An 11435-nucleotide genomic window follows, 5' to 3' on the forward strand; every position below is an offset into this window, starting at 1 on the left:
TATTTATTTATTTATTTATTTTACTGGTATACTCTTAAGTTTTTACATCTTACAAATAAATATTTTGCTTCTGGAATTCCTTACATACATTTATTCTCTCAAAGTATATTTCACTTTAGATAAATGAGTATATCCATTATATGCTTGTGATGTTATTTCGTTAGGTGTTGTCTGTTTTGTTGGACATAAACTTTGTTTCTAATTTTTCTTTGTTGTAGATAGATATGGTGAACCATTTGTACATTTCTGTTTTGAGAGAAAAGTATCTTGTTATTCCCACTTACCTTTCCCCCTCCCTTTGTTTTTCTTTTAAATGAAAGGAGGCTTACTTTTTTGTGTGTAGTATTTTACCTTTGGGTATATATATACACATATTTCATTGTCTAGTAGTAGTGTGTTCCTGTTTGTAATGATAAATGGATAGTGACAATTTATCATATTTTAAAAATTGTTACGTGTTCTTTAGTATTCAGGTAAGCCTTCATAGTGCTACAGAAGGATAGGTGTTGAATAGATGTAAGGATTTAGGTAACCCACTGAACTCATTTTTACATAAATTTTATTTCTCTTGTTGTTTCTCAAACAGGATCAATATGGAAATTATGTAATCCAGCATGTATTGGAGCATGGTCGCCCTGAGGATAAAAGTAAAATTGTAGCAGAAATCCGAGGCAACGTACTTGTATTGAGTCAGCACAAATTTGCAAGGTATGGGCTTTGAATTATAGACTGTTTTTCAGAAGAGAGGATTAAAGAGTATTTCAGGTCCAGAAAGAATGAATTTTCAATCTCCTCCTCTTCTTTTTTTTGGTTTATTTTTCTTAAAGTATACATAGTTTAAAAAGTCAAATAGGTCTCCTATAAAGTATAAAACATAAGGAAAGAAGTCCCTTGGTGGGCTCCTCATTCCCCCAGAGTCCGCCCCTTTGAAATCTGGGGGATATGTTTTTAAAGAATATAAGTTTTTTACTTTGGTAAGCAGAACATTTCATGAACTTATTTGTTGGGAATTGTGAAATGCTTTTACTCAGCTTCCTCTTTGGCACCTGAATTAAGAGGCCGTGCACTATATCTATGTATAGGCCTTTGTAGTCCTAGGATCTGTTTTCCAGTCTTTCTGTTGTATTCAGCTCAAGAATAAAATGCACTAGTTATTCCCAGGTTGTGAAAAATACTTTAGGTAACTTATAAGTAGCAGAGGTTGGAGAAGACAGTGATGGGCTTCCAATTGGTTAGTGGTGTGGTCTTCTAAGTAGGGTCTGCACATCCTACTGTACACATAACATAGTACGTTATATTTTTGGAATATTTTTTCTTCTCTAGTTTTTAGGATAAATTGCAAGCCATGTGCGATGCATGTAATTTTGATGTTTTTAAATTGTTCATTTTCAATTTGTGAAATCTTATTACAACATGGAAAATAGAGAAAAGAAATAAAAGTACCCATAGGTCCAGTGTCTCAACAGCCTTACCATATCAGAGGTCCTCTCTTGGACCTTGTATTGCTTTGGTTTTGGGTATTTACCAGGACCAAGGAAATAAGGGTCAGAATCTCTTAGGTCTCTTCTTTGGGTCACTATTCTGTTTACTTTTTTGTTTAGTGTATTTAATATCTCACCCTTGGATATAGCATAAGTGTTAATATTATAATAGACTTGTGGTTAGGTAATAACCGAGTAACTACTGTGGGCCCAGCCCTTCTTCCACAGATAACAGTTATAAATTTTGGACAAAATACCAATAAAACACCTGCAGGCATTAGAGAGTGACCCAGAGCAGGTAGATATGGGGTGTGGAGGGGTGTTGATACTCGGAAGAAGGTTAACTGCACTGGGGTAATCCTCCCTTCTTAAAATTTTTTTTATTTTATTGAGATATATAACATTGTGCAAGTTTGAAGTGTACAGTGTGTTGGTTTGATTAAATTTATATATTGTACTGGGATTACTACAGTTGCATTACCTAACAACACCTTTATTATGTCATGATCATCATTTCTTTTTTGTGTTGAAAACCATTAAGATCTAGTTTCTTAGCAGCTTTGAAGTTTATAATATAGTATTGTCGACTATAGTCAGGAAATTTCCTATTTTTAATGGCTTTTAGCCTGTAGGCACTTCCTAGCCTGCTCCATGCTTAGCTCCTAAGTTGGGTTAGAAAATCTCCAGTATTCCTAGAAAGCAAGAGTTTGGGGTAACCATGGCAATGGAAGTTACAAAACGATGGGGAAAATCCTGGAAAGGACGAGAACCATTGAGGGGAAGGCCTATATTTAAACTACATACCTGGTTGAGTCCTGAATCACAATTGCATCAGACAGACTTACAGCAGCCCAGCTAAGGCTAAAAGAATTGAGCCGAGATTTCACCTGCTCCCTGCTGCTTGGAAGAAGCTTGTAGTTTGAGTTAAGCCAAGTTGAGTGCACTGAAAAAGGGGGAGGAGGAGTAATACTTTTTGGAGGAACGGAACAACTCAGTTTCTACAGTGTATCACTTACTATGTCTAGATAATAGGATAATGTAACCTGTACTCAAAGAAAAAGCAGAAAATGAAAAAAATGCCAAACTACCCAAGACCACCCAGATGTTGGAGTTAGCAGAGGAGGATTGTAAAGCAGCTATTTCAGTTATACTCAAGAATGTAAAGAAAAATAGGCTCTTATGAATGAAAACATAAGAAATGTTACTAGAGAATTAGAAGCTCTACTATAAAAGGAACAAAATGGAAATTCTAGAATAAAAAAATATATCATCTGAAATAAAATTCACTATATGGCTTGAACAGCAAATTAGAATGGAAGAAAGAGCCAGTAAAATTCAAAACAGATCAATAGAAATAAAGCAATAAAATAGTGACTGACATTTTTTGGGGGGTGAACCAGAATACAAAGTAAATTTTTTATTGACCTAGCGTGTACAGGTACGCACACACACACATAAGTGAAGCTGTATTTCCCATGTTAATTCTGATACTTAATATGCTGTTTCATTAAAAAAGAAAGTCTGGTCATAGAACACTAAGTTGATTTTATCCTCCACTAAAAGACTGAAATGATACTGATCGTGTGTTAAGGGGAAGCCTTTGGCCAACTGGGATCCCATAGTGGTAGCTGGTCTACCTGCCTGCTCTCTTGAAAGACAGGTCAGTGCTGAGGATTGAGTCCTCCATCCAGAAGAATGAGTGTCCTGTCCCCAACCCAGTTTAGCAGAAAGCTGTGTTTCTAATCCTCACTCATTTGTAGGGAAAGTGGGCCTGGATTGGATGAAGGTACACCCAGCCAAGCAGTCCTGAAAAGCGATGAGTCCTTTGCCCGAACACTTGGAGATTGTGACTGGCTTTGAGCTCTCTGAACCAGCCCAGTAATACTTTAACTCCCTTTTCTGCTAAGAGCTAGTGGCTGTTAGGAGATTGACTTCCACGGTGCCACACCTTCAGCTCATGCTAGAATTGCATAGTACTGTAGAAGGAAGGTGGAGAAAAAAGTTTTCCCAAATCGACGTATCAGAGGGGAGAGGCTGTTGTTTTAATTAGACTTGATAGATTAGCTCACCAGATTTGATACACACTTACACACTGTATATCTTAAGAAGAAAGATTAAAGAAATGTCTGGTAGGATGGTAGTTCTTAAACATTTTAGCTTGAAAATTTCGTTTTCTAAATAAAAGTATGCACATATGAGCTGTGATAAAAAAATACAGTGAATGTTTAAATTTTTTAAAATTATTACAGTAAAAGACACATTGCCATTAATCCCCCTCAAATACTCTCTCTCGCATCAAACACACTTATCCAATCATTCTTGCCACTTTCTGAAGCAGTTCTGGGAGTCCTCTTTTTTTGAGTGTCTTTACTTCATCCTCTATCATGACAGCGCTCTGTGTCACATATCACTTCTGGTATGGCAATTTCTGTCAAATAAAAACATTACAGTGTGTCCTCATCCACCTTATTCACCGGATCTGGCACCGTGCAACTTCTGGCTCTTCCCCAAAGTCAAGATGATCACGAAAGGTAAACATTTTGAATCAATTCAGGACATGGAGGCAGCCATGACAGTGCAACTAAACACCCTCACAAAGAGGACAAGTGGCAAGAACGATGGGATAAGTGTGTTCGAAGCGTGGGGGTGTATTTTGAAGGGCATTAATGGCAATGTGTCTTTTACAGTAATCAATTTTTTTTATTTAAACATTCACCGTATCCTTTGATTACACCTCGTAAACTCAGTGTGCAAAAGTGCACAACACTGAGAGGGCCCTTTCAGAGCTCCATGAAACAACACCCTATTGTGGTTTTAAAACCTCAGTAACAGGGAGTTGTCCTGGTGACATGGTTTGTGATAATTATTCAAATATCCTGTGGGCTGGCCTTTGGAAGAAAGGGTAAGTCTCCGCCTCTGCCCTCAGGTGCTCCTGGAGTAGGTTTTCACGTCCTTTTTTAGCCCCTGCATGCAAAATTAAGACAAATGGGTGAAATTTCACAGAAGCATATTTCGCTTCAGTATAACAGGAAGAATGTTGAACAGAGCCATTCAACCATACAGTATTTTGCCCTAGAAAGTAATTATGTGCAAATCATTAAAAATTCCTAAGCAGAGGCTAAATGGATTGTCAGAAAAGAGCTTTCTGCAGTAGCTAGGTCCGAAACCTTTTAAATTCCTTTTCTATTTGAGTGTTCTATGATCCAGAATAGCTTTACCCCCAGTCATGAACTCGTTGCAAAGCCTCCAGCTGCCTGCCTGCCCAGCAGGTGTTCTGTCTGCCAGGTATTGGCTCCTGTAATACAAATACAAATGTGACATCACACAGCTTCCTGCTGCCCAGAGAGCCACAGATGCGAGTAGTGTTGAATTACAAAACCAACATTAGTAAGTAATCAATCACTCCTGGATGGTAAATGCCCACCAGCTTGGCTGTATGTAGTTTAATCAGCCTCTAACGTCCTCCTGGATTGTATGGAAAACTCTGATTAACATAACCACGTACCTTTCTTTTTTCCTCTCCCAAGGTGGTATGTTTGTGAAGTGTTTAGAAATATGGTCAGACCTGTAGGGTCTTCTTGTTCTTAGACTCTTATGAGGCAGCGTGAGGTGGTGGAACGATCACGGTGGCTCCTGTGTGCAAGTTCCTTCACTCAGGGCATCTGTGGAGCCTCTCAAATGCCAAGCTTTGCCCAGCACTAAGGACGTAGATATAAGTGAGACGTGTTCCCGGCCCAAATAAGCCCAGAGGTGAGGAAGGAATCGGTGGATTTTGATACTGTTGAAATTATGCTCAGTTAGGAGCCAGTCTCATGAACCTTGTGTTTAAGTCCATTCACTTCCCTGGACTTGTTACCCTCATCTGTTAGAGGGCTGAGGCTGGTATCCTCCGAGACCCGGTCTTGGCCATGGCTCTCATCAGAAGACACAGACGGCAAAGGTGGACAGCCTCACAGAGCCAAACAGTTGATGAGTTAAATCGTCCTCAAATGTTAAGGTATCCTGCTGCTGACCCTGAGGTCAGCTCAGAGGCCACAGCAGCACAGCTGGACAGGGTCACTTTTCTAAGCATTGTCCCTGGATTGTCTCATTACAGCAATGTTGTGGAGAAGTGTGTCACTCATGCCTCCCGTACGGAGCGTGCTGTGCTTATCGATGAGGTCTGCACCATGAACGATGGTCCCCACAGTGCCTTATACACCATGATGAAGGACCAGTATGCCAACTACGTGGTCCAGAAGATGATCGATGTGGCAGAGCCAGCCCAGCGGAAGATCGTCATGCATAAGGTAGGCCAGGCGGGCAGGTCTCAGAAAGTGTGCAAGGCTGCGGGTCCTTCACTTTTCTGAAAATGGAGGGTGGACAGCTTGCTGCTTTTTGCAGAGTTTGTCACTAGACTGTTTCGCATACTGTGCTCCTTTTCCTTTTACCTGGAGGGGCCATTGTCCCGTGTTTGCCCCTTTCCTCTATCAAGAACTCACTGGTATGAGAGAGTCTTAAACTGTCTTTGAGAGGGATTTCCTTCCCTGACCTTCAGGCCGTGCTTCTGCCCCTCTGTTCATAGGCGACCAGCTTCTCAGTCCAGCAGAGCAGCCTGTTTGCCTTATTTCCACTTCCCTCCTGCCTCTGATTCATTCGTGTTCCCACCATTTACCGAAGGAGTGCCTGCCTGCCCAGTGCAGTGCCTGGCCCGGCACGGTGACTGGTGCCCACAGTGCACAGTGGTGAGAGCACGTGCCCCGAGTCTTTGAGGGGAAGCTTTGCAGGATAAAAGAGGAGTTAGACAGGAACAGGGACAGACATGTGAAGTGGTAGGTGCTGTGAGCGGGAGCTGACCCAGAAAGGCCCTGGAGAGAGAGACCCATGGCTTTCGCGACAGTCACAGAGCAGGTCCAACCAGCCCCACAGAGACCACAGGGCCCAGGAAGCCAAACAAACCCACAGGCGGGTATGCCGCAGCTGTGTGTGTGCTGTGAGCCTCGGGGTATGTCTGATCTGAACCCTCAGCCTTTGGGCTCTGAACTCACCCAGCCCTGCTCGGTGGAGGGGAAGGTCACGGTCTGGCGATGATGAACCACTTGCCCTCACTGAGAACACCGTTCGGTAATGAGAATCTTTGTTATGGACTCGAGTTCTGAGCCAGATGAGGGACCCGCCTCCTCCAGTTCAAAGCAAAACAAAAGACCGCATTGGTGCTGGTGATGGCAGGTGAAGGCTTGGGAGGTTAGAGCCCTGATGTTGTGAGACTCAGATACGCGGGTCAGGAGGCTGGCGAAGGCAGAGGGAATGTTGGGGATGCACAGAAGTTTAAAGCATGTCCCTTCAATCATTCATCAAATACTCATGCAGCACACATACTCTATAGCAAGCCCTTCTTTCAGCAGGACATCTGTGTTGGTGAACAGGCCAGTGTTCCGCACAAATAGTTACAGTGATGCTGGGGAATCATCGGGGAGGGCTGTGCAATAGTGTGACTGACAGGATGCCTCTTCTAACGTGGGGGTACAGAGAAGGTGCCCCAAGAGTGACATTTGAATAAAGCCCTGCAAACCTTTCCAGGCAGAGGGACCCTGGTGTGTGAAGGCTTGGAAGCAGGAGACAAGACAGTGTGTTTGAAGTAGTAAAGCCAGGTCAGTAAGGCAGGACGGAGGTGCCAGAATCACATTTACAGTTCAAATAATTGTCCGCGTGACGAGTAGGAGGATGGGAGACAGGAGATGACACAGTGAGGAGACGGGACGCAAGGCGGTGGCTCTGGGACGGAAGAGAAGTGGATAGAATGGAGCTTGGCATTTGGTTGATTGAGGGAGTTGAGAGGAGGAATAGCCCAAAGAATCTAAAAAACTAAGAGTTTGCAGTTCTTCCAGGGTTAGGCTGTATCGTTTTTAGCAAGAGGAAACATTGGGAGTGGAGCAGGTGATTACTTTTCGCCTCTCATTAAATCACGTAAAAAATGGAATTCTAGAATATTGTACACGTGCGTACACATAGGTGGGTGGTTTTGTTTTCTGGAAGAGGAGAAGTATAAAGGGTATAAACTTACCCTTTAAGTGGCTGGACGCATCGGTTGGCCAATACCAGGGAGAGCTACCGAAAGCTAGTGAGTTGAATTTCAAGTTCAAATGCAAAACATTAGCCAGCAACCCAAATGAAAGTGTAGCTTATTGCATTTTTTTTTTTTTTTTACAGATGAGTTTGGGGAGGTTCGGTAAATTATCTATGTTACACAGCTCAGAATTCGAGTCAAGGACTATTAATAAGTTTCCTACGCAGGCTCCTGGGTGAGAATGTCATAACTGATGTGATCTGTGTCCTGTGTGTGGGGTGCAGCCGTGGTTTCTAGAGCCACGTGACCCTTCTTTGCTTTGAGGACATGGCTAAAGAGACAGTTACTGCCTACATGGAGCTGTCAATCTAGAGAGCGTCCATCTACCCCCCCATTGTCCAGTGTGTCTCAGAGTGTGCACGTGTGGGTGTGGGTGACAAGGCGGGTTAATAAGCCATGGTTTACTGTCTGTGGAACAGGGGATAGTTGAGCAAATGGTTGTAAACTGTTGCGTGCTCTAGCTGGGGTGTGTAGAAAACTCCTTGAGCTCTCAGAAGAGGAATTGCCTGTCGGGCTGTCTGGGATGCATAGGACCTGCCCAGTGCCTCTGCCCAGGGAGCAGAGAGCGGAAGAGAATGCTTGCAGAGCTGAGCCGAGCCGAGCCATCTTGCAGAGGGTGAAGGATGGGGCTGGTGCAGTAAGCAGTGGCGTGAGAGCACAGTGGGGAGAAAAGGACTTTTCTGGAGCAGCCAGATGGTTGGGCCCAAATACCTGTACTGTCCCTTATTAGCCATTTGATTTTGGATAAGTGACTTCACCACTGTGCCTTCGTCTTTCATCAGTAAAATGGGGATAATCACACGGCCTTTAGGAGGCTTACATGAACAGGCCTGGCCTGGCTCATGTGATCACTCTTACTGTTGTCATTGGTTCGCAGCTTTTCTGTGATCCTCTGAACTGGAGGACAGACAGGGCCAGGTGGTGAGCTCAGGATTCACGGTGCCTGGAAAGAAACCCCCACTGCTTAGGGATGTCGAGGTGCCAAGTGTGGGGCCAAAGGGTGAAAGCCGCCTCAGGAGGGCACCGTGCAGTGGCGGGGTGGGCAGTGTGATCGTCAGGACGCACTTTCTCCGCACACTGTCCTGGGAGTGGCCCAGCCTCCAGAGGCCTCACGTGCTGCTTCAGTGCTCAGGATAGGCGTGCCTGTACGCTCCTCATATGGTCACTATAGCTCTGGAATTCAGGGGCTCTGGCTGAACCAGCGCAAGTTACTGCTGTGGGGTGTGCGTGCTTGTATGTTCCACGCGGTGTCTGGGAGCGCACGCCGGGAGCCTGCCCACCGCGTCTGTTTTCAGGCCAGAGTAACACAAACTGTGCTTCCTCCCCAGATCCGGCCCCACATCGCAACCCTTCGCAAGTATACCTACGGCAAGCACATTCTGGCCAAGCTGGAGAAGTACTACATGAAGAATGGCGTTGACTTAGGGCCCATCTGCGGCCCCCCTAATGGTATTATCTGAGGCAGCGTCACTTCTATCCCCTCATTCCCACTGACCTCACTGGCCCACTGGTGAATCCAACCAGCAACCAGAAACGTTCTGGCATAGAATCCGAAATGGGTAATGGTTGCTCCGGGATTATCCGCTCCAAAAAAAAAGGAATCAAATCCACAAGTGAAAAAGCCTTTGTAAATTTGTTTAATTTTATTACACATAACATGTACTAATTATTTTTTTTAATTGACTAATTGCCCTGTTGTTTTACTGGTGTATAGGATACTTGTACATAGGTAACCAGTGTACATGGGAGGCCACATATTTTGTTCAATGTTGTATCTATATTCCACGCGTGGAAACTTTCAGGGTGGTTGGTTTAACAAAAAAAGTTTAAAAAAAAAAAAAAGGTTTTTAACTCATTTTGCCTCGCTGGCAAGTTTTGCAAATAGCTCTTTCCCACCTCCTCATTTTAGTAAAAAACAAAAACAAACAAAAAAAAAAACTGAGAAGTTTGAATTTTAGTTAAATGACCCCAGACTGGCATTTAACACTGTTTATAAAAATATATATATATATATAAATATAAAATGAAAATGGTTTCAGAGTTGCTAAAGCTTCAGTTTATGACATTAAGTTTATGAAACTTCTAAAAATTGCCTTTTTTGGAGACTATTATGCTGAAGAAGATGGTGTAGTCTGTTTTGTGATGAAGAGACATGAGCTCCCAGAATGCCTTCAAGGCCGGGCGGGTGTAATTGTTTACTGCCTATTGGATTTTTTTCTGTTAACATTGAAAGGCAAAATCTTGATTATTTAGCATGAGAAAAAAAATCCAACTCTGCTTTTGGTCTTGCTTCTATAAATATATAGTGTATACTTGGTGTAGACTTTGCATATATACAAATTTGTAGTATTTTCTTGTTTTGATGTCTAATCTGTATCTATAATGTACCCTAGTAGTCGAACATACTTTTGATTGTACAATTGTACATTTGTATACCTGTAATGTAAATGTGGAGAAGTTTGAATCAACATAAACTCGTTTTTGGTAAGAAAAGAGAATTAGCCAGCCCTGTGCATTCAGTGTATATTCACACCTTTTATGGTCGTAGCATATAGTGTTGTATATTGTAAATTGTAATTTCAACCAGAAGTAAATTTTTTTTTCTTTTGAAGGAATAAATGTTCTTTATACAGCCTAGTTATATGTTTAAAAAAAAATAGCTTGGTTTTATTTGTCACCTAGTCAGACAGTAGCAAGATCCTTTCTAAATGTTATTCAGGATGATTCATTCAGTTCACAGTAGGTTTTTTTTTAATCCTAAAAAGGTAATGTTTTGCTTATTTTGTGACTGTCAAAAGGACGTGCAAAGTTCAGCCCCGCCCCTGCTTTCCTTACAATCAGAGCCCCTCACCTTGTAAAGTGTGAATCGCCCTTCCTTTTTGTACAGAAGATGAACTGTATTTTGCATTTTGTCTACTTGTAAGTGAATGTAACATACTGTCAAATTTCCTTGTTTGAATATAGAATTGTAACACTACATGGTGTACATTTCCAGAGCCTTGTGTATATTTCCAATGAACTTTTTTGCAAGCACACTTGTAACCATATGTGTATAATTAACAAACCTGTGTATGCTTATGCTTGGGCAACTATTTTTTGTAACTCTTGTGTAGATTGTCTCTAAACAATGTGTGATCTTTATTTTGAAAAATACAGAACTTTGGAATCTGAGTTTGTGCTTTAACTTTTTTCCCCCAATATAATGTGCCAGGACAGCCCTTTCCTTGTTGGTGCCCCTTTCTTTCCATTTGGTTTGTGTTTGTTTTGTGAGAGGGAGAGAATTGGAATAGGGCCGCGGTGTCAGACTGATGGTTCTTTGAGCCTAGTTTGACCCAAAGATGTTGGGTTTAGCCTGCCCAGTGCTTTCAACATCAGAATATGCCACATTAATCCAGATTTCCAACTTCTATTGAAAAATCAGAATATCACCCCCTTGAGCCTGGAGCCTGCACAGCAGTCATGGGGAACATTGTCAAAAAGCCTGTGCCCTGCGGTTTGCCCTGTTCTCTCCTGGTCATCACTGCCTCTTCCTGGCTTTGGCAGCATGTGTGAGCCTGGCTTCCAGATTAGAGTTTGATCAGTTGCAAACGTCTCCCAGCTGAGTTAAGTGTTGGAGCACCTAGTTTTCCAAGGCGAGGCTGTAGATAAGGCATCTGGAAGACTGCCCTCTCCCCTTTCCTCCCCGCTGGGCTGTTCCTGTCCCCACCCTGCCCGACATGCTCAGGCTGTCCCATATCCTAACTCATCTTGTCCTTCAACTGGGGACCTTCCAACTTTCAGTACAAGAGGCTCTAGCCCACCACGGTCCCTGTCACCTACGCCTGAGGATGCCCACCTTCCTTTCTTCA

General features: G+C 42.8%; 1 protein-coding gene across 8 annotated transcripts in view; it reads left to right on the forward strand.

The window, feature by feature from the left end:
- PUM1 (pumilio RNA binding family member 1) overlaps positions 1-10758 on the forward strand; it is a 140003-nt gene extending 129245 nt beyond the window's left edge. For all 8 annotated transcript variants that reach the window (XM_019660020.1, XM_019660039.1, XM_019660046.1 and 5 more), the window contains 3 exons: positions 587-708; positions 5578-5770; positions 8916-10758. In XM_019660020.1, coding sequence (XP_019515565.1) covers positions 587-708; positions 5578-5770; positions 8916-9047 — 447 coding nt within the window. In that variant the 3' untranslated portion in view covers positions 9048-10758. The remainder of the gene's footprint in view (positions 1-586; positions 709-5577; positions 5771-8915) is intronic.
- Positions 10759-11435: the final 677 nt, after the last annotated feature.

Source organism: Hipposideros armiger, unplaced genomic scaffold, assembly GCF_001890085.2.
Source record: "Hipposideros armiger isolate ML-2016 unplaced genomic scaffold, ASM189008v1 scaffold_10, whole genome shotgun sequence".
NCBI lineage: Eukaryota > Metazoa > Chordata > Mammalia > Chiroptera > Hipposideridae > Hipposideros > Hipposideros armiger.